Consider the following 26,497-nt stretch of genomic DNA (forward strand, 5'->3'; position numbering starts at 1 on the left):
TCTTTGTGTCTCTGTGTTCCCCCTACCCCTGTCTCTCTGTCTTTTTGTCTCTTTCTGCGTCTGTCTCTGCCTCTCTCAGTATCTTTCTGTGCGCCTCTGGCTCTCTGCCTTGATGTTTCTCTCCCCTTCTCCTCCGATGAGTCTGTACTCTCCCGTGAGAACAGACTCCGCTAGAACGCGCCCAGACCTGCCTCCGCCCCCAGAGCCCCTGGCCGCTCCGGGCCTGCGCCTTTAAGTGCCGGCGGCAGGGGGCGGGGTCTCGGCGGCCCCGCCCTGCCCGCCCCTCCCCCTGACGTCCCTTCCTCCCCAGCCCCTCCACCGCCTCCCTCCGCCGCCGCCCGGGCCGGCTCCGCGCCCCCTCCCCGGCCCCCGCCCGCCAGCCTGCCCGCCGCCCCCATGGCGCCCCCGGCCCGAGCTGTGCGGGGCCACTAGGACCCTAGGCATCCCCTTCCCTCCCCCGCCCTGCCCCCTCTCCCACGGCGCGAACCCGGGTGTCCACGGCGCCCAGCTTTTGAGCTCGCGTCTCCAGGCCGGTGGGGGGGGAGGGGCAGAGAGGGGACCCCCGCCCCCCCCCCCGACCTGGCCGCCCAGTCCCCTGGGACCCGGAGAAAATGTCTTCGCGGACGGCGCTGGCCCCGGGCAACGATCGGAACTCGGACACGGTGAGTGGGGCTCGGCCCCTTGGGGAGCCCCGGCTGGGTCCGGCCGCCGAACCCCTCGCCCTGCCGTATCCCTCGCCGCGAGCGCCTACCCTCGTTTCCCCAGCCCAACCCCGTGCGCGCCACCTCCGACCCCCACCTGGACTTCCAGGCCGCTCGACCCTCCCCCACTCCTCAGCCCAGCCCGACCCCTGGGGGCGCCCCTCTCCCGGGATCCCTCTCTTGTCCCTTGCAGACCGCTTCCGCTCGGGTCTCTTCCCTCCAGGAGGCCCCCTCCCCTGCCTTCCAGGAGCCCCTCCCTTCTCCCGCAGGTTCCTAAGCCCCTTCCCCTCCAGGCCTCCCGCATCGGACAACTGGCCCCCTCTCGGGTGTGCCGGGCTCCTGACCCCAAGGCCCAGCCCGGCCCTCTTCGGGAAGGCCTGGCCCTGTCCTGCCTCTGCCTCTGGCCTTCCCTGTCTGGACCTGGGTGGCGGTGGCCCCAGGATTCCCCCCCCCACCCTTCTCTCATTCCCAGCCTTCCGCCCCTCGGAGATCCCCTCCTGGCTCCTGTGGGCTCCCCCTCACAGGAAACCGGTTCCACCTTTCCTGGGCCCATGGCCCTTCTAGCTTGTTCAAGGTCTCTCCACTTCCAGGCCTGGTCCCCATCTTCCAAGCAGCCCTGTCCATGGATTCCCAACACCTCTGGTCCCCACAGATCCCCCCAGACCCTCTCTGGTCTCTTGCTCTCCCAGGAAGCCTTGGCCTCCAACTCCAGGCCCTCAGCTCAGTCTTGGATTTCTAGGCCCTGGACCAGACCGACTCCAGGCCTCATGCTCCCTGTATCAGCTCCTCCGCTTCAGGCAAGCCTCCTCCCGGCGCCCCTGGCCCCTTGACCCCCCTCCTAGGCCAGGCCCCTCCTCACAAGACACCGCCTCATGCCTTAGAGCCCCAGGCCCCTATCCCTTCTGCTGCTCCAGGGCCTCCGTCTTCCTTGCCAGGGGTCTGGCCTCCCAGTGAAGCCCCCTCCTCAGCTTCAGAGTCCTTCCCCAGCTCCCAAGGCCTGACCCTGGATGATTTTTCCAAAAGACTCCTGGACTCGAAGCCTCTGCTCTTGCCCTGGCTCTAGGCCCTTTCTCTTGGGGTCTGTTGGCTGGAAGCCTTCTCCCCAAGTTTCTAGGCCTCTTGACCCTCCGCCCCCACCAGGCTCTGTCTTTATTCCTTTGACCTTCTCCTTATCCTGGAAGCCCCTTCCCCGGGATTTCAGGCCCCTGAACCTCTCTCTGGTTCCAGGGACTGCTCCTAGGAACCCCCTTCTTTGACTTCTAGGAGTTTCCTCAAGACCCAGGCCCCTGGCTCAGGTATCTTTAGCCCCTGACTTCCACTGTCCCATGGCTTGGACCCCTCCCACTGTTCCTAGGCACCCCTGTCCCTCCAGCATAGCCCAGAACAATCCCAGAGAGACCCTCCCCTCATTCCCCTGATTTCTGATTACTCTCAGTGCTTCTAAAGACCCTCCCACTAACCAATGCCAGACTCCTCCCCAGCTGGGGTCTTTGTCCCATCCCCCAGGCCTCTGCCGGGCCCCTGCCAATCCCCAGCCACCCTCACCCCAGATGCCCACCGGATCGATTTATCTCTGCCCCTTCATCTTGCTGGACACCCCCCCCCTCCCCAGAGAGCTGCCATCACCACCCCAGTTGCCTCCTGTCACACTATAAGCCAGGCTCTGGTTTGGAGCCTCCCATGAGAAGCCCGCCTCTGGCCCCTGCCCCCCTACCCCACCCCAGTCACTCGAGGAAGTGGCAGGGAGCCCACAGGCCTGGGTTCAAGTGCCGGCTTCGCCAGCCACGTTGCCCTGTGACCTCAGACCACTGGCTCTCGCCTTCCGGGCCTCAGTTTCCTGCCCTGGGAAATGGGGGTGATCACCTGAGTCCCTCAGAGGATTACTCGCGATGATCCGGCTGAAGCCTGACACACGGGACGGACAGGCCGCGCTCCACACGTGTCCGCTGCTATTGTGTGGCTATGAGTCAGACGGCCCTGGATCCCCCACCCAGGGCTGTCATTAGTTGTTGTGTGAGCTCGCGGATCCCTCCCTGCTCAGAGCCTAAGTCTCTTCCCCTCCGAATGGGGCTGAGGATAGCGCCTCACGAAGGGGGTGTTTTGAGGAACCCAGGAGATGAGGAAGATGCCCAGGGCCAGGCGTGTGGTAGCTGCTCTTATTGCTGTTGTTGTTACTTGGATTGTTCAGAGACACGTAGGTTCAAATCTAGTTTCTGCTCCTCCCTAGCTGTGTGACCTCAGGCAAGTGACCTCACTTGCCTGGGCCTCAGTTTCCTCCTCTGTAGAATGGGGCTTGTGTGAGCACTTCCTCCCCAGCTTGTTCAGATTCGTACGGCCCTGGGGACCAGGGGACAGCTAGTCCCTTCTCTCCTCCCAACTCTTAGTCTGTAGGAGTTGCTCGTCAGTCCTGGCAAAGGGTCACCTCTCTCCCTCTGGAATCGGAGGTCATAGCCCCCTCCCCTGCCACCTGGTCACCATGACGACAGCGCTGTGGGGTCATGCTCCCCCACCCCAAGTCCCAGGCCCCCCACCACCCGGCCTCTCTGGAGGTTCCCTAGCAACAGGCCCAGTGTTGGGGCGCCAGCCGGTCGGGAGGGAGCTGGGCCAGCTGGTGGTGCCGGCCAATTTTAGCTCCCGCCCCCGGCCCCTGGGGGCTTTGTCACCCGCTGCCCCTTGCAGGGGTCCCTCAGCCACACGGCCTTCAGTGGGGGGCCAGCCCAGCGTGGGGTGGCTCCCCTGGTGCCACCTGATGGGGCTTCTTTATCTGGGTGGGAATCAGAGGCCTTATCTGCCCAGAGCTCCAGCTCCCTTCCCACCCTCCCCTGGGAGGAGGCCCTGGCTAAGGAGCAGCCCCTCAGGGGACTGTGGGGAAGAGCTGGGGCCTTGGGAGTCAGCAGAGCCCGGTTCGAATCCTAGACGCTCTTCTCCATCTGCCCTGTGACCTTGGGCAAGGTGCTTACCCTGCCTCAGCCCTGGGGTCCCCGTGTGGAGAATGCAGATGGTAATGGGACCCACCCCGGAGGCCTGGATGAAGGCATAGTAGGCAGCGGGCCTGCGGTTAGGGCTCCCGTGCTGGCGGCTGTCTTCCTGGCCCTCACGGGAAGCATTTCTTTTCTGCCTCTTATGAATGGACTGCGTGACCTTGACACGGCACCGCCTCGCTGCGAGCCTCAGTTTCTCCTCTGGACTGTGAGGCTGCAGGTGCCGCCCTCACTGGGCCGCTGTGGCAATTAAATGCAGAGGGGATGCTTTGATGCCCAGGACTTGGCCCAGAGAAAAGCCTACTTAAGAAAAGCAACGCAGGGTGTGAGGCAGTGCGGTGTGGCCTTGGCCAAGGCCTCCACTCTGGGGGAAACTGTCTGGGTTCACGTCCCAGCTTGGGGGCCTCAGTTTCCCTACCTGTAAAATGGGGGTGGTGATGCATCAATGGCCAGTGCTCATTAAGTATTGATCCTCGTCCCTATTAAGCGGCCTGTCAGATCCCCTGCAGGAGTAGCCCCAGGCCCTCCTCTCATCACCCACCTGGCCTCTCCCTCAGCTCCCTGTGTCCTCCTGCGTCCCATCCCCCAGCCCTGGGAGTGTCTGAGTAGAGCCGTCTCTTTTTTTCGGCCATGCCCCCACAGCCTGTGGACATTCCCAGGCCAGGGATCAAACCCGTGCCACAGTAGCAACCTGAGCCACTGCAGTGACGCCAAATCCTTAACCCACTGAGCCACCAGGGAGCTCCTGGGCAGAGCTGTCTAGGCCAGGGCCTCTGTCTCCCTCTGTTACCAGCACCCTGGGCCCCAGCACTGAAAGGGAGGCCGGGTCCCTGGGACTCGCAGTCAGGGCAGGGCAGCCTGGATCGGGCAGGTGACCTGCGAGAGAGCGAGGCCCAGGAGGGAGGATGGCGGGAGCGGAACAGAGCATGGCGGGAGACAGCAGGTCGGATGCCCATGGAGCAGCCGTGGGGTGAGGGGGGTGGCGATGAGGAAGCCACAGCGTTTCCCAGAGAAGGAAGGTTAGGCTGCGGGCTGCAGCGTCAGAGCCAAACGAAAAGGTTACAGAGTCTGCAGTAGGACTGGGGGCCGTAAGGATGAGAAGAAAACACCGGGGGCAGTAACTCGGGAAGCCGGTGTTGAGATACGGGTTTGCCAAAGAGTGGAGGACAGTGACTGATAAAATGGAACGCTGGGAGCAGCGAGGGTTGGAGGGTTGGGGTGGCGTGTTGAGCCCTGACTGCGTCGGCGTTGATTGGGGTTGAAGGCTGCAGCATTTAGAATAAAATAGTCTGGAGCCGATGGAGGTCCCGATAATCAGAAAAGGAAGCCGATGGCGGGGGTGGGGTGCTGATGGCAGGAAGGACCTGAGGTCTGGGGTCCCGGGCACTGCAGAGTTGAGGGGCCCCAGCATCCTTGTCCTCAGCGGCATCTTTTCATAGAGCACGTTGGGAGACCCAAGGCTCCTCTCGGGTGTGGGTTTGCAAAGGGCATGAAGGGGGCAGTGGCCATAGCTGGAGGTAGCCACCCCAGCCCACAGGGCCACTGAAGGCGACTGGGCGGGTGCTGCCCACCACTCATGCTCCGTCTCCCCCGCCCAGCATGGCACCCTGGGCAGTGGCCGCTCCTCGGACAAGGGACCGTCCTGGTCCAGCCGCTCTCTGGGTGCCCGCTGCCGGAACTCCATCGCCTCCTGTCCCGAGGAGCAGCCACACGTGGGCAACTACCGCCTGCTGAGGACCATCGGGAAAGGCAACTTTGCCAAAGTCAAGCTGGCCCGGCACATCCTTACCGGCCGGGAGGTGAGTGAGGGGAGGGGGCAGGGCTCCAGGCAGCGGAGCTTCTCCGCAGGGAGGCAGGGAGAGGTCGAGCCTGGCCCTTACTTTGCTTTGTGACCTCAGGTAAGTCCCTGACTCTCAGAGTAGAACATCTCAGATTTTTCCAGAACAACCAGAATAGGAGAAGAGAACCAGTTTCAGGCATCCCTGGAGCTGGCGGGCCGTCTCAGATCACAGGCAGGCCATGCATTGTGTTTCTGAGAAGTCACCTGGCTTTTGTGTGGAAACCTAGGCCACCTCCTCATTTTATTTTATTTTAAAAAGTTTTTTTTTCTTTTTTTTAAATAGGGCATATTTTTAAAAAATAGGGAAGTTCCTGGGCCAGGAACTGAACCCGAGCCATAGCTGTGACCTACACTTCAGCTGCAGCAACGCCACATCCTTTAACTCACTGTGTGTAGCTGGGAATCAAACCCCACGCCTCTGCTGCAGTCGGATTCTTAACCCACTGTGCCATAGTGGAAACTCGCACCTCCCTGTTTTAATGGTGGACCTTGGCTCCACCAAATCTTCCAGGATCTTGGTTGAGAACACAAGTGGTTCATTTGCATTCACACAGGCTCCCTCTCCCCACCTTGCCTCCAGGGTGGGTCCGTGTGTGCAGAGTTTGTCCACATTGTTGCAGGAAGGAAAAGGATGGTTAACTCGGCTAATGGGAGAAAGAGGTGGCGGGTGAGGCTATGAGCCCTCTTACCTCTTGCAATTTCAGAGAAAGCGACTAGAGCAGTTTCTCCCGCCCTTATGCTGTCTGTGCCTCACTCACAAAGGGCACCAGGCCCCAGTGGTTTTATGGCAAATAGTACCAAACATTCCAATTTTATGCCAACACTGCCAGAGACTAAAGAGAGAGGTTCCTGGAGTTCCCATCCTGGCTCAGCAGAAACAAATCTGACCAGGATTCATGAGGACGCAGGTTCGATCCCTGGCCTTGCTCAGTGGGTTAAGGATCTGGCATGCCATGAGCTGTGGTGTAGGTCACAGACTCTGATCTGACGTTGCTGTGGCTGTGGCTGTGGCCAGTGGCTACAGCTCTGATTCAACCCCTAGCCTGGGAACTTCCCTGTGCTGTGGGCACAGCCCTAAAAAGACGAAGAAAAAAAAAAAGAAAGAAAGAAAGAGGTTCCACTGTCTGATAAGCCTATATGCTAACTTGATGATGACAACAAAACCAGATAAGATCTAAAATTGTGGGCCAGGCTTACATATGAATGTAGAGACAGAAACTTTTTTTTTTTTTTTTTCTTTTTTGGCCACCCCGCGGCACATGGAGTTCCCAGGCCAGGGATCAGATCCAGGCTGCAGTCGTGACCTACAGGACAGCTGCAGGAATGCCAGAGCATTAACCCGCTGTGCCGGGCTGGGGATCGAACCTGCAACCCAGTGCTCCAGAGACGCCACGGATCCCGTTGCTCCACAGCAGGAACTCCCCGAAATCTGAAGCAAGATATTAGCAAATGGAATCTGACATATCAATTAAAGAAAGCTGTGTGGAGACAAAGCCGGCCTTGGCCCAGGAATGCACAGTTCTTTTCAAATTGGCAATTTATTCCTGTACTTCGTCACATTCACAGATTCAAGGACAGAAACCATATGATCGTCTCAATACTGGCATCAAAAGTGCTTGACAAGATGAAAAACCCGTTCGTGCGACTATGAAGAAAGCTAAGGGACCCTCTTCCCCCACAAAGAGCACATTGTTCCCTCATGAGTGTCTTGACCGTGATTCCAGGAGTTTCTAAGGGAACGAGGCCTCCCGAGGGAGGAGTTCTGTAGTCCAGTGGATCTGGGGTGATGAGGGTGACCCCCAAACCCTTTGGGAAAACTAAAGACCTAGGGCTGCATTCAGACTTGAAGTGCTGCACCCCAGTGTGCAATTCGAAGTGCTGGGTCAGCCGAGGAGTTCCTGCTGTGGCTCGCGGGGTTTTCAGAACCCAGCTGGGAACCATGAGGATGCAGGTGCCGTCCCTGGCCTCGCTCCGCGGGTTAAGGATCTGGCGTTGCTGTGAGCTGTGGTGTAGGTTGCAGATGCGGTTTGGATCCCACGTTGCTGTGGCTGTGGTATAGACTGTGAGCTGCGGCTCTGATTTGACCTCAAGCTTGGGACCCTCCCTATGCCATGGGTACGGCCCTTAAAAAAAAAGTAAATAAATAAATAAATAAGCTGCAAGGTAAGTATAAAGAGGATTCAGTTACATTCTGATCCACCCCCCCACACATCCACACAATAACTCTCTCAAAGCTCTTGCGAAAGTGTATAGGAGTTCCCCCTGTTGCTCAATGGGCGAAAGTGTATAGGAGTTCCCCCTGTTGTGCAATGGGTTAAGGATCCAGCATTGTTTCTGAGGCAGTGCCAGTTCAATCCCCAGCCCAGCAGAGTGGGTTAAGAATCTGGTGCTGCTGCAGCTGTGGCCCAGGTCACAGCTGCGGCTTCAATTGGATCCCTGGCCTGGGAACGTCCATGTGCCGCAGGTGTGGCCAAAAAAGGAAAAAAAAAATAATCTATCGATTTTAAGTTTTAAGTCTTTGAGAGGCCGACTCTACAGGCTGCAGAAGTGCAAATCCCAGCCCACAAACCTGTGAGCCAGGTCACCTGGACCAAGCGACTGATCAGGCCTGTGCCTGTTTGCCCGTGTGTAAGAGGAGGCTGACACTAACACTCACGCGGTTGTCGTGAGGATTAAAAGAGTTCTCGTGTGTAAAGCACGCAGATCAGGACCTGGCCCGTGTGACTGCTCAGTAAATGTTCGCTCTGGTTATTATTTTTCGTTCCACAGTTTGTGCATTCAAAACAAAGATGTGACGGGTGAGTGGTCAAGATGCTCTCACAAAGGGGCCCCCTGAGGGTCTCGGTCGCCCTCACCCACACTCACCCAGGCCATTGGGGCAGCCCCGCCCCAGGCCCCACTGTGGAATAGGGGCTCTTGCCCTGCAGAACTAAGGGTAGCCCTGGACACCGTGAGAAAAGCATGTGCAAAGGTCGAGGCTCAGATTCCCCCTCTGCTGAGAACGAGGGCTGTCTGTGAAAGGGAATCAAGGAGGGACATCCTGGGGGACCTGTGTTAGGGGACCCTTTCCCAGCTGGAGGGCCCATGGTCCCTTGACCCTTCCCTCCTGTCTTTCTTCCACCTCCAGGTCGCCATCAAGATCATCGACAAAACCCAGCTGAACCCCAGCAGCCTGCAGAAAGTGAGGCCCCGGGAGAGGGAGCAGGGCGGGCGCCAGTTTGGGCAGAGGGTCCTCGAAACAGGCTGCCCTCATCTTTCTCTTTGCTCCTTTCCTCCAGCTGTTCCGAGAAGTCCGCATCATGAAGGGCCTGAACCACCCCAACATTGGTGAGGAGGGGAAGGGAATGGGCTCGGGGGTACCGACCAGGGCACGTGGGAAGAGAGAGCCGGGCAGAAGGGAGGAGACCCGGCCGTTACAGCAGTTAGAGAGACCTGTTTCCTCCAGCAGTGTTGCTGCTCCCTGGCTGTGTGACCTTGGGCGAGTCACTCCACCTCTCTGAGCCTCGATTTCCTCCTCTGGAGTGTGTGTGGGGGATTAGAGGGCTTACTTCAAGGTCATTGTGAGCACTGAATAAGACGATGCACACAAGTCAGTTTGGAGCTGGCCTCCTATTGCCACCTGCAGCATCCTCCGTCGTCATCGTCATTACCATTAGGCCGAGTGGAGAGGGTGGGGTCTTTGCCAAAGAAGCAGGATGTAGCCTGGCCTGGGCGTTGGCCACAACATCTGTTCATCCGTTTGTCCACATGCTAAGTGACTATTTATCGAGGGGCTGCTCATGTGCCAGACTCTGGAGCACAGCAGCGAAGCGGACAGACAAAGCCCTGGCCTCACAGAGCTGACCTTCTTGTGAGGACGGGGGAAAAGTGCTACCGTGGGGCTGGGGATTGGGAACCTCTGGCCCTCGGTAGGGAGCCACTGAGTGTTCTCGAGTGTGGGGGTGTAGGGGGTGTTGGGGTCGGCGCATGCGCAGTTAGTGCGGGCTGGGGGAGGGGAGGGGGTCTTTTCCTAACCACCCCCAATCCCCCCGGCCATTGTAGTGAAGCTCTTCGAGGTCATCGAGACAGAGAAGACGCTGTACCTGGTGATGGAATACGCAAGTGCTGGTGAGGCCCCACCCCCACCCCCGCCCTGCTCTCCGTGCACCGCCCCCGTCCCCTCCTGACCCCATCCGCCTCCGCCCTGCAGGAGAAGTGTTTGACTACCTCGTGTCGCATGGCCGCATGAAGGAGAAGGAAGCTCGAGCCAAGTTCCGACAGGTCAGGGTCACGGCTGCGGGGGGGGGGGGGGGGGGGCTGGGCGGGGCGCACCCTGTCCCTGGGGCCGAGGGTCTGGTGGCCGGGGTGGGGCTGGGCTGTCCACGGACCTGGGGGTGTGGCTTGAGTCCGGGTGGGGGTGGAGGTGGACGGAGGGTTGTCTTCTGGGGTTCGGAGGCCTGGGTGTGAAGCTCTCCAGCCGGAGGTGCAGGTCCCCAGCTGGGTGGGGGAGACGGTCAGGCGTGCAGGTGCCCAGGTGTGTCGATGTCGGATGCATGGGTTCAGAGGTGGGGCCAGTGACAGGAGTGTGCCTAGGAGGGCATGCCAGTGCCAGGGTGCTGACGTGTGCGAGTGAAGGTGTGTGGGTGCCCGGGTGCATAGGGGCATGGCTGTGCAGCTAAAAGTGTGTCCAGCAACCTGGCCGTGTGGGTGAGGATGTCCATGTTTGAGGGTGCCCAGGTGTGTGGGTGAGAGGGCGTGTGCTTGCACACTTGTGGCAGTGAGGGTGCCCAGGTGTGTGAGCGGGCGGGGGGGAGTCCAGGTGTGGGCACACAGGATGGCGGGCACAAGGGTGTCAGGCGCAAGGGTGTCCAGGTGGACAGGAAGGTGGGTGGGTGTCCAGGTCTGTGGCAGTGCGGGTGTCCAGGTGTGTAGGGTGTGCAGGTGTGAGGCTTTGGCGAGTGAGGGTGTCGGTCCAGGACGGTCCTGCCCGACGCAGCTTAAGCCCTGGTGTGCTGGGGCTGCGTGTCTGTCTGTAAGCATGTGATGCTTTTGTGCGTGTTTCTTGATGTCAAAGTCAGGAGCGGGCTGGTCTTGTTGTCTTGGTCCTGGTGCACCTGCCAGGAGGGGGTCCAATGTCTGGTTACAAAGATGTCCAGGTGTCCGGGTGACCGTGTGTGTCTGTGCGGGTCTCACCTCATTTCCCACTGAGGCCGAATTGGGGGAGGGGGAACCCCAGCATCACAGCCTGTGCTTGGGGAGGCCTGGCATTCAGAGCTGGGTTGTGACTGGGTTCCTGGGGACTCGGAGGGAGGCTGAGGGGCTCAGGGGCCGCAAGTAACTGACCTCCCCTCCACCCTCCAGATTGTATCGGCTGTGCACTACTGTCACCAGAAAAACATTGTCCACAGGGACCTGAAGGTGAGCCCCCAGCTCAGCCCACAGACCCTGCTTGTCCCCAGCGCCCCATCCGCGGGGGGCCCTGTGTCCTCGGCCACACCCCCCTCCCTTTTCTTTTCGCGCCTCTCCCTCAGCCTCCAGGGTCCCTTGACTTTTTCCCCAGCTTCTGTGGCGGAAACAAGGCCAGTAGATGGGGGAGCAGTGGGGGTGGGGACGGAAGGAGGGAACAAAGGGGAAAGAAACAAAGTGTCCCAGAAGGGCCTCCGATGGCTCCATGTGTCCTGGACAAGGTCACTGGGACGCAGTGCAAAGTTTGTCACTCTCAGAGCCTTTGGAGACTTTAGAACACTCAGGAATCTTTGAGAATTGAGATCTTAGAGCCCCAGAGTCACACGGCTTCCAGGGTCTTAGAGTCACAGACATCTTCAAACCTGGGAAGGACCTTTGAGAGAGCTAGTGCCGGGCAGGGAGGGGGCTCAGCGGGGCCTGGACCTCTCTCGCCTGGCCAAGTTGAGCCGTGGCAGCCTCATCCAGCAGCTCCATGTTATGCCCACACCCCCCGCCACCAGGAGGGTCTCAGGACTTCTCATCCTAGACCAGAGAGAGAAATGTTTGTTGGTTCATATCAAGTTGTCTACTGTAGTTTCTAGAGAGTGTTCTGTGCCCCAGGCCCTGAGCTAAGTGCTCAAGGACTTGCTTCGCAAGGTTCCTACAGCACAGGACCAGATTTGTTGTAGTGCTTTGTTTTGTTTCGTTTTGGCCTGGCCCGTGGCATGTGGAAGTTCTTGACTCAGGGATCGAACCCGTGCCACAGCAGCAACCCAAGCCACTGCAGGGACAACACTAGATCCTTAACCTGCTGCACCCCAAGAGAACTCCTGTTTTAGTGTTTTAAGTTCCCAATCTGCTGTGGACAGGTGCTTTGGTAAACTATAATAAAAATGAAAGGAAAAAAAGATGTATAAAGTACAAGCCCAGAGTTCCCGTCATGGCGCAGTGGGAACGAATCCAACTACGCACCATGAGGTTGCAGGTTCGATCCCTGGCCTTGCTCAGTGGGTTAAGGATCTGGTGTTGCCGTGAGCTGTGGTGTAGGTCACAGACATGGCTCAGATCCTGCATTGTTGTGGCTGTGGTGTAGGCTGGCAGCTGTAGCTCTGATGCTACCCCTAGCCCGGGAACCACCATATGTTGCGGGTGTGGCCCTAAAAAAAAATACAAGGCCAGTTTTTAAGGTGATTATTATTAGATTCAAAAAACATAAAATTCCACTGTCAGATTGTTGTGGAAGTTTCTAAACATCCCCTCTCTCTGTATTGCCCGGCGTCCCCACACAACCGTCTGGGGAAGCGCCTTAGAGGCTTCAGTTTGCCCTGCAAGGATGCGCTCCATCTGGACGAACCTGGGGGAGGCACGCCCCCTGGTGGAGGCTCTTGGAAGTGTCTAAATGAGGATTTGGGAATCTGGTTAAGGACAGGGGTCCAACCACCCAGCCCAACCCAGACGTGAGTTTGGGGCTGAACCATGGTGCCTCAAATGCCATGAAGGAAGATGTTACCCCTGAGAAAGATGGCGATGCCAGTAGATTGAGGTTTGGGGAAGATGCCTCTGAAGCGTGTGTCTGTGTGGGTTCTAGCCCTTTGTGGGATCAGAGGTAGGGAAGGGTGATACCAAAATAGGCTTGGATTCCAAAATCTAAGTAGGTTTGGATTCCCCTTCTGCTACTTTCTTGCTGGGACCATGAGGTGGCCTCCTTAAGCTTCCGTTTCCTTGCCCATGAGATATCAAATACAAGGACATGTGCCACCAAAAACAGACAAAATCTCAAAACCATGCAAAGTACCTACTGAGCGCTGGCCCTCTCCTGTGTGCTGGGGTGAGCCCTTCCTGCTTAGCCCCACAGTCGCCTATGAGGCAGGCACTAAAATGACCCTCAGTTCACAAAAAAAAAAAAAAATAGAAAAGGAGTTCTCGTCGTGGCGCAGTGGTTAACGAATCCGACTAGGAACCATGAGGTTGCAGGTTTGATCCCTGCCCTTGCTCAGTGGGTTAACGATCCGGCGTTGCCGTGAGCTGTGGTGTAGGTCACAGACGCGGCTCGGATCCTGCGTTGCTATGGCTCTGGCGTAGGCCGGCAGCTACAGCTCCGATTCGATCCCTAGCCTGGGAACCTCCATATGCCTCGGGAGCGGCCCAAGAAATGGCAAAAAGACAAAAAAAAAAAAAAATGACCCTCAGTTGATACATAAGGAACCAAGGCACAGAGAGGGTTGGTAATCCACCCAGAGTCACACAGTGAGTGAGTGATAGAGCTGGGGTTCTTCCAGAATCTGTACTTTAATCCTGTGCTAGGTCGTCACTCTTATAAGCAATAGTGTAAAAGACAGGTGCATAGTAGGGGCCCCATAAATATGTCAAATGATTGTCTTCAGTTCATGGGTGTTGAACCATGAGTCGTCATTTTTTTTCTGCGGGGCCAACAGAGGCCCAGAGAGGGGCTGGAGGTTGCCCAAGGACCTCCAGCTCTGCAGACCACCTGGGGTAATCAGAGCCTGTGTGAGGAGTTCCCTGGTGTCCTAGTGGTTAAGGACTCAGCATTGCCAGTGCTGTGGCTCAGGTTCAGTCCCTGGCCTGGGAACTTCCACATACCATGGGCATGGCGAGAAAAAAAAAAAAAGCTAACATGATAAAGCACTTACTGGGTATGAAATACTGTTCGAGGCCTTTTTCCTGGACGAATTCCCTTCCTTCTCAATCGTCCCTGTGAGGCTCAGCCTCTAATCATCTCCACTTTGGGATGAGGACAGGGCCCAGAGAGGTCAAGTCACTGCCCAGAGTCACACAGGGAGTGAGGGGCAGTGCCAGCGTGGCCCTGGATGGCTGGCTCCAGCGGCACACACGTCCCCCCTCTGCCCTCTCCTGGCCTCGCAGGCGGAGAACCTCTTGCTGGACGCTGAGGCCAACATCAAGATCGCCGACTTTGGCTTCAGCAATGAGTTCACGCTGGGCTCGAAGCTGGACACGTTCTGCGGGAGCCCCCCGTACGCCGCCCCGGAGCTGTTCCAGGGCAAGAAGTACGACGGGCCGGAGGTGGACATCTGGAGCCTGGGCGTTATCCTGTACACCCTCGTCAGCGGCTCCCTGCCCTTCGACGGGCACAACCTCAAGGTGCTGGGCGGGGCTGGCACGGGCTCGGAGTGCCCTCTCGGTCGGACCCCCGCCCCCCGGACACCTCCTCTGCCCAGGGCTGGGGCTGAGGTTATAGGGCCAGATGGGGATCCGCAGGACCCAGGTCCCCAGCGGTGGCCAATGGGCCCAAGTGGACCAGGCTGCACTGGGGGTTCAGGGCACAGGCGTGGCAGCTGGCAGGCCTGGGTTCAAATCCCACTCTGTCACTCATTCACTCAGTGCTTATTCATTGTCCACCGTCCACGATGGGTCAGGCCCTGTTGGGAGTTTGGCAGACACGGTGTGAACAAAGGAAACAGAAATCCCTGCCTTCGTGCAGGCGGTCCCCAGGCGGCCCTGAAAACACGCTAAGTGGGACAGCCAGTCACAAAGGCCACCTGCTGTGGATTCCATCTCTGTGAAATATCCGGAATAAGCAGCGCCACAGAGACAGAAAGCAGATGAGTGGCTGCCTGAGTCTAGGGGAGTTGGGGTGGGGAGTTGGAGTGTAGGGTTTCTTCTGGGGGTGATGAAAATGTACAGAAGCGGCTCGTGGCGATGGGCGAATAGCCAAAAAACCATGGACAGCTGTGTGTAACCAAACAGAACAGTTCCTGCCCCCACGGACGGACATTGCTGCAGCAGAGCCAGGCAGAAAATAAGCAACGCATATAGTATGTCAGGCGCTGGCTAGTTCTGTGGAAGGAGGTGGGAAGTGGGGGGGGGGTGAGCTGTAGGTTTGAGGGGGCATTTTTTTTTTATTTTCCCTTGGAGCTTTTTATTCTGAAACATAGCCAGTCAACAGAGAAGTTAGGAGCCTAGAACAGGGGGCGCGTGGTACCTTTCAGGAGCGGCACTGGTCGCCAGCATGTGTCCGCGGGTACCGTGTGTCTGTAGACGCATGTGGTATCATTGTCATCACTGTTAGACAGAGCACGTGGCTGTCAGTTGCAGGGTGTCCCCTCGTCCCTAAAGGCTGCATGCATCCCGCAGGGATCTCCTGAGATCTCTCCTCGATCACGCTCAGGAAATCCAGCACTTGATGCAATCCTGGCCTCTAACCCACGGCCCATACTTGGGTTTCATCAGCCATCCCAAGAATATCCTTGGTGGCTATTTTTTCTCCCTCTCTGGCATCCGCTCTGGCATCCGCTCTGGCGTCTGTGCTGCTCGGGCGCCCGTGCTGTACTCGGTTGTCCTGCTCTCTCCAGCCTCCTTTCGGCTAGATCAGCGCCTCTGCCTTTCTTGTTCCGGGCGTGGCAGGGATGGGCTCAGGCCAGTCATCTTGTGGGAAGAACCTCCCTCGGTCTGGGATGCCCAGGGTTGCAGGGGGAATTCTGAGGCAGGAACTCTCAGGTCTCTTCAATGTGGCCGAGGAGCTGTCAGGAGATCCAGGAAGTCATTGCCAAGGACAGGGCTCTGCTGGCCTGGGTGAAGGGCAGGAGGGGGCCCCCACATCACAGCGGCCTCGGCCAAACAGCTGGCCCCTCTGGGACTCAGTCTGCGGAAGGTACCAGCCTCAGCAGAGCGTCCAGGACAGGCTGAGATCAGGCAGGCAAAGTGCTGGCTCTCACAGAATAATCTTTCTGAGCCCCAAGCGCAAAGCCAAGAGACCTTTCCAAAGCGCCAGGCCAGCCTCTCCCCGCCCCAGGCCCTGGTCACCTCCTGCTGTCCTGGTGTCCCCACCAGATACCCAAGCCTTGGGTGAAGGAGACGAGCAGCTGGGGGCAAATCCCTGCTCTGTCATGTCCTTACTGAGTGACCTCAGACAGGCCCCTTCCTGAACTTCTGTTTCCCCACACATAAGATGGGGACACGTACAGCCAGACCGCATGCGTAAGGCCCTTCCCTGGGACCCAACAGCTGGCCGAGGTGTCACCCTCGGGAGCTGCTCTGGGTGGTGGTGTCGGTGGCCTGGGGGTGCCTCTCACCGTCACGTGGAGCGGGGGTGCCACAGTGCAGACTGCCTCTGAGCCCTGGCCCTGCGCCTTCCTGGCTGCACAGCCCCAGAGCAAGTGATATAACCTCTCTGGGCCTCAGTTTCTTTGGAAAATAGGCACCTGCTTCACAGCATCCTTGTAAACCCAGTATAAAGCGCTTAGAATGCTGCCCACACCAGCCGAGTACCGTAGAAGCAATACTCATCGCTATTAAATATTCACCACGCTGCGGGCTGTGATGACCTGCAGAGGGAGGTTCCCCAGGCACAGGCTTCATCCAGCCCTTTTAGGAGAAGGCCCTCAGAGGGCGCTCCTTCCCAGCCCAGGCCCCCGCAGGGGACTCCGCCCAAGAAACACATCCCTCCTTTCACGCCCCCTGCGCGTCTCCCTCCCTCCCCTCCTCCTCCCTCCTTTTCCTCCCTGCTCTTTCTTTCTTTCCTTCTTTCCCTCTCTTCTTTCTCTCTCACCTTCCTCCCTCCCTTCCTTCTCTCCTTTTTTGGCCATGCATGTGGCATGCGGAAATTCCAGGGCCGGGGATCAAACCTGAGCCACAGCAGTGATAATGCCAGATCCTTAACCCACTGCACCAACTGGGGAACTCCACACCCCCTTATTCAGGATGGAGGGGCTCTCCCTGGTCTGCCATGCCATGGAGCATGGAATTTATTTTTTCTTTCATAGTTTTGGCAAGACTCTCCTAAAAGGCCCTTAAAAAGAGGTCAATAGGAGGAGTTCCCGTTATGGCGCAGTGGTTAATGAATCCGACTAGGAACCATGAGCAGTTTTGATCCCTCGCCTTGTTCAGTGGGTTAAGGATCCGGCATTGCCGTGAGCTGTGGTGTAGGTCGCAGACTCGGCTCGGATCCCGAGTTGCTGTGGCTGTGGTGTAGGCCAGTGGCTACAGCTCCGATCAGACCCCTAGCCTGGGAACCTCCATATGCCGTGGGAGCAGCCCTAGAAAAGGCAAAAAGACCGGAAAAAAAAAAAATAGGAGCCTATGGTGGCTCACCCCTGAAGTTAAGAACCTGACATAGTGTCCATGAGGATGCGAGTTTGATCCCTGACCTCCCTCAGTGGTTGGGGATCTGGCGTTGCTGTGGCTGTGGTGTAGGCCGGCAGCAACAGCTCTGATTCGACCCCTAGCCTAGGAACCTCCATATGCCGCAGGTGCGGCCCTAAAAAGAAAAAAAAGTCAACATAAATCAGTGCTCTTGGAGTTCCCATCGTGGCTCTGTGGTAACAAACCTGATTCGTATCCATGAGGGCATGGGCTCAATCCCTGGCCTCACTCAGATGGTTAAGGATCCAGCGTTGCCGTGAGCTGTGGTGTAGGGCGCAGGCAAAGCTCAGATGCTGCGTGGATGTGGCTGTGGATGGCAGCTGCAGCTCTGATTCGACTCCTAGCCTAGGAACCTCCATATGCCGCAGGTGCGGCCCTAAAAAGACAAAATATATATGTATATATATGTATCAGTGCTCATTCTTTGAGACTGCTGGGGCAGGGAGCTTTTTTGGAAAACCAGGCTTGGGATGGGGGCCGGGGCAGGGCTCCCCTCTCTCCTCCCGTTTTGTAAACCCAATATTTAAAAGGCGCTTGCTCTGCACGTGACTGGTGCTTGGCATTAACTTCTACAAACTCACTCGTGCCTAGGAAGCTGGTGCTGTGGTCCCAGTTTATAGACACGGAAACTAAGGCCCCAGAGGCTGACCCGCCCGGCCACCTGCTCTCTTATCTGGCTTATGGAATTCACTTGCTCTATAAGATGTCCTCAGAGTGAAAAGTTCTATCACTTTAAAAAATTTCTTTTAATTTAAAAAAAAATTTTTTTTGAAAACTACTGCATCTAGTACAACATTCCCATTTCACAGATGGAAACTGAGGTCAAGAGAAAGTGGTGAGGTTTCCCCCACACGTTGGGGCTGGGACCTGGAGCTCCTGTCACTTCTGTTGGGGGATCGGGAGAAAGGTGTGTGTAGTGAGTGAGGAGGCCGGGTGGACCTGCCCCCAGTAACCCCATCCCCCCAGGAGCTGCGGGAGCGAGTCCTCAGAGGGAAGTACCGGGTCCCTTTCTACATGTCAACAGACTGTGAGAGCATCCTGCGGAGATTTTTGGTGCTGAATCCAGCTAAACGCTGTACTCTGGAGGTGAGCTGAGCCCCCAGCCCCGACCCCTCCATCGCAGCTGTCCTGCCAGACCCTAACCCTGCCGGGGGCTGATCCGCTGTCAGAAGGGGAGGGGAGACAGGCAGCCCCTGGAAAAGGCCCCAGACCCGTCCCGGTGCTGCCCCCGCCCCAAGCCTCGCCCACTCCCCGACATGCCCGTAATTAGCTAATGAGCTGCTAGGAAGATTACAGGGCGCCGGCACCCAGATGATGCGGAGGAGGAAGGGCGGCGTCAGGAGGCTCCGGCTGGGGGTGGGGTTGGGCTCGGAGGTGCCGGCTCTCAAGGAGCCTTGGATTCTGGGGTGCTGTGCCTTGGAGGCAGGCAGCAGGGTGGGGTGGGGAGCTCACTTTTCTCCCGGGCCTTCTGACATCTCTCTTTGTCCATCTCTGGCTGGCTCCCAATTCCTGCAGCAAATCATGAAAGACAAGTGGATCAACATCGGCTACGAGGGCGAGGAGCTGAAGCCATACACGGAGCCCGAGGAGGACTTCGGGGACACCAAACGAATTGGTGAGGGTCATGCAGAGCAGAGCCACGGGCCTCAGAGCTGGGGCAGGGGGAGCTTCCCAGCACTTACCGCTTTGTGTAGTGCCTAGAGAAGTTTGCGAGGCCCTTAGGGAGAGCAGAGAAGTCTGAGCTCCGAGTCCTGCCCCGCTACTTTCTAGCTGTGTGATCCTGGCCCAGTGGCTTCTCCTCTCTGTGCTTCTATTGCCTCATCTGGAAGAGAGGATAGTCAGAAAACTTTGCTTCATAGGTTTGTTATGCATGTTAAGTGAATGAGTTTACATAAAGCAATTTACGTAGTTATATTAGTCAGGTAACCAGTGCTGTGTGGTATGTTAGCTTTGACCGCTAAGACAGAAGAAATCACAGATTACTTTTGTCCAAGAAGAGCTTGGACAAAACCGTCAGTAACCTGCATGTTTGAGGAAAACTGCTATTTCGGCACGTGCCTCACCCACCACCTCTTTGGTCCCAATCCCCTCAGCCTGGAGCCGTCCAACACTTGACCCCTAACACAGTAGCCCTGGAAGGACCATTAGGAACCTTCCAGTTGCCTTCCTTGTACAGATGAGGAGACCAAGGACACCGTTATCTGGCTGTGTTCATCAGGACTTTCATGGTTGCCAGTAACAGAAATGCCAAGTCATTCGGGCCTAAGCTGGATAGTAATAGGTTAAACCATATGAAATTGCCATTCTTATAGCTCAAAAATGGTCAAAACCAGCAATTTCATAAGGTTTAACCTAATAGTGATGTTATTCATTCTCATAACCGAAAAGGCCAGGGTATATCAGCCTTTAGGCATAGCTGGTTCCAGGTGCTCAGAAACAATTGTTGGGTATCTTCTCAGTGGTTACTTCTTTCCCAGGAGCAAGCTGGCAACAGCATGTCCTGGTGGCCTGGATAACCCCCTTCAACAGGAGAAGCCACTTTCCTAATGTTCCAGAAGAAGCCCTTGGTGGTGCCCATTGGCTATCCCTGAACCAATCAGTTTGACCTTGGGGACGGGACACTCTGATTGGCCAGAAGTCGGTCATATGCCCACTCTGAAGCAATCAGTGTGGCTTTGGGTATGGAGCATTCTGATTGGCCGGACTTGGGTCATAGGCCTCCCCCGAACCAATCACTTTGGCCTTGGGGATGGAACACTCTGATTGGCCAGACCTGGACTCTATATATATGCCTGCCCTTGGGGCTTGGAGCAGGCAGGAGTCAGCCAGATCTGAGCAGGGGAGGAATGTTCTTCCAAGGAAAATCAGGGTGCTGCTGCAGAAGGGGGGCGTAGATACTGGACAGGCAAAGAGCAGGCATTAGTACGAGATGCGGAAACAAGTGGAAGGGAAGGATATGGGGAGACTGAACCTCCTCTCCATCCCCGTCTCCCAGAGGTGATGGTGGGTATGGGCTACACGCGGGAAGAAATCAAAGAGGCCTTGACCAGCCAGAAGTACAACGAAGTGACCGCCACCTACCTCCTGCTGGGCAGGAAGACTGAGGTCAGAAGGCGTCAGGGACCTGCGGAACGCGCGATGCCCAGGGTGGAGGGACTTCTGGGCCAGAGGGGTCGGGGCTGAGGTTCCTTGTCTGTCATCTTCATGCAGGAGGGTGGGGACCGGGGCGCCCCAGGGCTGGCCCTGGCACGGGTGCGGGCGCCCAGCGACACCACCAACGGAACAAGCTCCAGCAAAGGCACCAGCCACAGCAAAGGGCAGCGGAGCTCCTCCTCCACCTACCACCGCCAGCGCAGGCACAGTGACTTCTGTGAGTATGGTCCCCACGCGCTCACCTGCCATCCCTGGGCCCGAGGCCTCAGACCGTCAGGATTCTCTGGGCGGCAAGGCACAGAGACCTGCTCAGGCCACCTGCAGCGAAGGGAGGAATGTTCTGTAAAGGTGCAGGGATAGTGTATGAAACTTGGGGCACCCGGGCTAAGGAAGGCGTTAGAAACTGGAAAAGCCGGAGTTCCCGTCATGGCTGGAAAAGCAGATGAACGCGGAGCGGACACTCTGTGTCTGGCTTCTCGGCTTGTCCGGTTGCTTTCTTTCTTACGTAACTCACCGTATCTCCTTCCCAGGCCCTTACAACTCGGTTTTAGAGACCAGCTCAATTCGTAACTGGGATCTTCTTGGTCCACTTGATATCAGGGTCCAGTTGGTATTAATCCATTTGACTAGGACACAAGAGGACACGTATTTGTACAAAACGGCTGCTGAGAGCCTGCCCTCTGGCCTGTCCTCCACACTTCCTAGTGGGACGGAGCTGGGCAGACACCTGATTGTACCCCCCATTCTGCAACTAACTGATATCCCCTGCAGAAAGTAGATCCACCACAAGTGGGACCCGGGAACTTCTAAGAGATCTCTTACCGAGGCCCTCATCAAATGGGAACCCTCCTAATACTTTTAAATAGCTTTATTGAGATATAATTCACACACCAAACAATTCATCACTGAGAGTGTGCCGTTCAGCGGTGCTGGTGTATCAGAGTCGTGCAGCCGTCACCACAGTCAGCTTTAGAATATTGTCAGTACCCCAGAAAATACTCTACAACCTTCAGCCTTTGACCTTTTACTTAGATCCCCACACGTCCCAACCCCCAGCCCACTACTGATCTATTTTCTGTCTCTAGATTTCCCAGTTCCGAATGTTTTTGTCTGCCTTCTTTCACTTAGGATTTTATTTTCAGGTTGATCCACGTTTAGCAGGATCAGCACGTAGTTCCTTTTTCTTGCTGAATATCCATCACGCGGATACACCACATTTTGTTTACCCACCGAAGGGCCTTTGAGTTGTTTCGGCCTTTGGCTGTTGTGAATAACACTGCGGTGAACATTCATGTACACGTTGTTCGTGGGGATCTGTGTTTCTGTTTCTCTTGGGCCTTACCTAGGACTGGAATTGCTGGGTCATCTGGTAAACTCTATGTTTCACAGTTAAGGAACTGCCAAGGCGATTTCCACCTTTCTGTTATTTTTGTAGCCCCGCCTCTCTCCAGGGGTGTTCTTTACTCTGGACCAGGCACTAGCACGGGGAGAGGGGACTCAGGGAAGCTTGGCATCCGTCCTGAACCGAAAACGGTTGGTTCTGGATGGTCAAGCCACCCTCTCCCCTGGGCCTCCTTTTTCCCACGTATAAAATAGCAAGATTGGTCCAGAAAGTCCCTAAGAAGTTTGTGACTCCAACATCCTATGGTTAGAACATGGTAACCTTTCAAAAACCCCACATGGAGAGTTCCCATCATGGCACAGCAGAAACAAATCCGACTAGGAACCATGAGGTTGCAGATTCAATCCTTGGCCTCGCTCCGTGGGTTAAGGATCCGGCATTGCCGTGAGCTGTGGTGTAGGTTGCAGACAGGGCTCAGATCCTGCGTGGCTGTGGTGTAGGCTGGCAGCAACAGCTTCGATTGGACCCCTAGCCAGGGAGCCTCCGTATGCCATGGGCGCGGCCCTAAAAAGACAAAAGACCAAAAAAAAAAAAAAAAACCCTGTATTCTGAGATTCTCTGCGTGAAGGATGGTTGATGGATCCCCTGTGTCCATCATTGTAGAGTTTTTTATGATTTGGGGACTTTTTTTTTTTTTTGGACCATGCCCACAGCATGCAGAAGGGTCAGGGATCGAACCCTTGCCACAGTAGCAGCCTATGCCACAGCAGTGACAACATCAGATCCTTAACCCACTGAGCCACCAGGGAGCTCCTCCAGTTCTGGGACTTTTGAGCAGTAAGTTTCTTGAGGCTTTCTCATGCAGAAGTCCTAACGGTCTGGGGTTCTAGGACATATTTAACTCCCTCGGTTCTAAAACCATACATTCCCAAGATGGTCTAAGAAACCACTCTGGTTTTGCTCTGTTTTTGAAACTAATACAGTCACTTCCTTCAAAACTTGATAGCACAGGAAAGGTAAATAGCTAAAAAGTTTTGGAATTCCCTAGTGGCTCAGCAGGTGAAGGATCCAGCATTGTCACTGCTGTGGCACGGGTTTGATCCCTGGCCTAGGAACTCCTTCATGCCATGGGTGCAGCCAAAAAACAAAAGAAAACAAAGAAAAAAGTCTTTGTCCTACTCGTATCTCCCAGCCCTCAGTTCTCCTCGGAGGCAGCCACTGTTACCGGCTTTATATGAATTCCTTTGGAGAAGTCTTACTCATATGTAAATATATAAAGAGACAGGTATGAAAAGGAGGAGAAAGATAGAAAAAATGAATGAAGATGTATAATACAATATTTAATATACTATCAAGAAATATTATCCCCTTTTAATAGAAATGAGAGCCTCTTGGCAACATTTGTTTATAAACAAATATAGAGTTAGAGACACAAACAACCCCTTTTTTTTTTTCTTTCTAGGGCCACATTTACAGCATATGGAGGTTCCCAGGCTAGGGGTCGAATTGGAGCTGTAGCTGCCGGTCTACACCACAGCCACAGCAACGCCAGATTTGAGCCACATCTGCGACCTGTGCCACAGCTTGTGTTAACACCAGATCCTTAACCCACTGAGCAAGGCCAGGGATCAAACCTGCGTCCTCATGGATACTAGTCAGGTTCTTAACCTGCCAGCCACAATGGGAACTCCCCACTTTCCCCCCTTTTCTACACATGACATCCCACTGTAGATGTTATACCTTGCCTTGCCTCTTCTACTTCAGTCTGTCTTGAAGATCATTCGGTGTTGGGACCTTCTTTATAGCTGCATAGTATTCCATTGTGTGGCAGTATCTTGACTGACTTAGTTTACCCATATAAAGGGGCATCTAGGTTGTTCCCAGTCTTTTGGCTTTAAAAAAAAAAAGAAGTATGCAGTGAGTAACATATGTGCATCATGTGATTTATGTGGCACCTCTGGGTCACTTTCACACATGTCTGTGTCACTTTGATAGATTTTGTCAGAATGGTCTACACAGGTATAGGCGATAAGGAGTTCTAAGATCCCAAGGATTGCCCAGAGTAGGTTCTGGCTTTTCCAGGTCATGCCAGCCGTAACTGTCGCCTTCCTCTACCAGGTGGTCCATCTCCCGCACCCCTGCACCCCAAGCGCAGCCCAACCAGCACGGGGGAGGCAGAGCTGAAGGAGGAGCGCCTGCCAGGCCGGAAGGCAAGCTGCAGTGCTGCTGGGAGCGGGAGCCGAGGGCTGCCCCCCTCCAGCCCCATGGTCAGCAGTGCCCACAACCCCAACAAGGCAGAGATCCCAGAGCGACGGAAGGACAGCACGAGCACCCCTGTGAGTGGGGGGGGGAGGGGCTGGGGGGCTGGGGGAGGTGCTGGGAGGATGGGGGCTGGGGGTGTGACCACCCCTGGCCCAGCCTCCAGATACCAGGTAGGTCACATTTTTCGCACCCTGCCATTTCCCGACCTGTTCCCCAGACCACCACACAGGATTCCTGTTACATCCATCCATTCATTCACCAGATATTTATTTACTTTTTTATTTTTTGCTTTTTAGGGCCACACCCAAAGCATATGGAAGTTCCCAGGCTAGGGGTTGACTTGAAGCTACAGCTGCCAACCTACACCACAACCACAACAACGGATCCAAGCCAAGTCTGCAGCCTACACTACAGGTCACAGCAATGCCAGATCCCTGACCCACTGAGCAAGGCTGGGGATCAAACCCACATCCTCATGGATACCAGTCGGATTCGTTTCTGCTGCGCCACAAAGGGAACTCCTCATCAGGCATTTACTGGGTGCTGTCTCTGCCTGAGCTTGTGCCAGATTCTGATGTACAAATTAGCATCCGTGTCATAAAGAAGCTCTCTGTGTGCTTTCAACAGGAAGGATGTAACACAGGGAGTCAGGTGTGGTACTTACAATGTCATAGGAAGGGCTGGAGGAGCAGACAATAGACAAGACCTACAAGAATAATATACCTGCCAAAGCAGAACTGACCCACCAAGGGAGCTGCCACCTCTGAGGCCACGTCTCGCTCCGTTGAATTCAAGAACATACAGTTATGGCTGCAGCGAAAGACTCAGAAACCTCATCCTCCATCAGAAGAACCTTTTGCTGCTCAGAGGTCTGGAGAACTGGCATAGGCACCCTGCTGAAGCAAAGACCCTTGTCTCATGGCCTTGCCTGTGTGAGCACTAGTCAAAAGGGGCAGGAAGGAAGCGGCCACCCCATTTCCACCTCCCAGAACTTCCTGAGTGCCAGATTGGCAGAACCCATTCATATCTAGAACCTGAGCTGCAGAGGTGTCTGGGGAATGGAGGATTGAATTTTCTTGCTTCTGAAGCTCCCCAGAGTGTTAACATACAAGCCGTGGAAACCAAAATATCCTTAACCTCAGGAGACAAGGGCAGAGGCAGGTTACAAAAAGGTAGTCAGGATGCTGAAGTCACATAGACCAGAGTTTGAGTTACACTGGTGAGCTGTGTGACCTGGAGCAAGAAACGTCCCCTCTCTGAACTTGACTAGCCCACCCTATGAAGTGAGCTCATCAAAGAACGTGGATAGTTAGGAGGGTCTTGTACAATCGTCACATAGGATCTGACTCAGGAAACACTCAATGAATGAGAGCAACTGCTATTGTTGAAATGAACCCACATTTTAAGAAACTAGAAAAAGAACAGCAAATATATCCCCCCCCCAAAAAAAAGGAAAGTGGAAGGAACTAAGAAAGAGAAGAGATCAATTAAGGAGAAAACAGATGTAGACTAGAGAATCCACAAAGTCAAAAGCTGATTTTTTTTAAAGATTGATAAAATTAGTGGACCACTAGCGAGACTAAGAAAAAAGACAGCACCCAACATTGTAGGCCACCTGTACTTCAATTAAAAAGAAAAGAGGAGTTCCTGTTGTGGCTCAGCAGTAATGAACCCAGCTGGTATCCATGAGAACACGGTTTCGATTCCTGACCTCACTCAGTGGGTTGGGGATCCAGCATTGCTGTGAGCTCCGGTGCAGGTCGTAGATGCAGCTTGGATCTGGGTTGCTGTGGCTGGGGTGTAGGCCGGCGTCTACAGCTCCAATTTGACCCCTAGCCTGGGAACTTTCATATGCTGTGGGCACAGCCCTAAAAAAAACAAAGGAAAGAAAAACATGAATTATCAATATGAAAAATGGAAAAAAGAACTTTGTTTTTAACCTAAAAAGATAGTAAGATGGTGTTAGGAACTTCTTTAGGCCAGTACATTTGACAACTGAGACAAAACGAGCGAATATCTTTAAAAATACAGTTAATTAGAGTTCCCGTCGTGGCACAGTGGTTAACGAATCTGACTAGGAACCATGAGGTTGCAGGTTCGATCCCTGCCCTTGCTCAGTGGGTTAAGGATCGGAGTTGCTGTGAGCTGTGGTGTAGGTCGCAGACGCGGCTCAGATCCCGAGTTGCTGTGGCTCTGGCGTAGGCCGGTGGCTGCAGCTCCGATTGGACCCCTAGCCTGGGAACCTCCATATGCCGCGGGAGCGGCCCAAAAAATGGCAAAAAGACAAAAAAAAAAAGAATACAGTTAACCAAAACTGACACGAGAAGAAATAGAAAACCTATACAGTCTCGGCACTTCCCCATAAAGACAATTCCAGACCCAGAGGCCTCTAAACTGGTGGAAGTCTTCCAAACATTGAAAGAAGAAATGATGCCTGTCTTAGTCGTCCAGAGCAAAGAAAGCGGCTCACTTCCCAGGACATTGTATAGGGCAACAGCATCCTGATGTGCTGTGTCCCCAGCCCACGGTGCAGGCAGTGGGTGAACGGATATGATCCACACCTAGCGATGGGACCCGCGATCAGGGCTGCCTCAAGGAGCACAAAGGAGGCACTGACTCAGCCTGGGGCCAGGGTGGGGCTGTATTATAAAGGAACACCTAAAAGATACCTGGG

At 55.4% G+C, this 26,497-nt stretch overlaps 1 protein-coding gene across 2 annotated transcripts in view; it reads left to right on the top strand.

The window, feature by feature from the left end:
* The first annotated feature begins 298 nt into the window (after positions 1-298).
* The window catches only part of MARK4 (microtubule affinity regulating kinase 4), a 34,109-nt gene continuing 7,910 nt past the window's right edge, over positions 299-26,497 (top strand). For both annotated transcript variants that reach the window (XM_047790003.1, XM_047790001.1), the window contains exons 1-13: positions 299-662; positions 5,281-5,481; positions 8,650-8,703; positions 8,801-8,849; positions 9,564-9,629; positions 9,712-9,782; positions 10,863-10,919; positions 13,830-14,066; positions 18,033-18,152; positions 18,582-18,681; positions 20,062-20,171; positions 20,277-20,436; positions 23,680-23,897. In XM_047790003.1, coding sequence (XP_047645959.1) covers positions 612-662; positions 5,281-5,481; positions 8,650-8,703; positions 8,801-8,849; positions 9,564-9,629; positions 9,712-9,782; positions 10,863-10,919; positions 13,830-14,066; positions 18,033-18,152; positions 18,582-18,681; positions 20,062-20,171; positions 20,277-20,436; positions 23,680-23,897 — 1,494 coding nt within the window. In that variant the 5' untranslated portion in view covers positions 299-611. The remainder of the gene's footprint in view (positions 663-5,280; positions 5,482-8,649; positions 8,704-8,800; positions 8,850-9,563; positions 9,630-9,711; positions 9,783-10,862; positions 10,920-13,829; positions 14,067-18,032; positions 18,153-18,581; positions 18,682-20,061; positions 20,172-20,276; positions 20,437-23,679; positions 23,898-26,497) is intronic.

Source organism: Phacochoerus africanus, chromosome 8, assembly GCF_016906955.1.
Source record: "Phacochoerus africanus isolate WHEZ1 chromosome 8, ROS_Pafr_v1, whole genome shotgun sequence".
Lineage (NCBI taxonomy): Eukaryota > Metazoa > Chordata > Mammalia > Artiodactyla > Suidae > Phacochoerus > Phacochoerus africanus.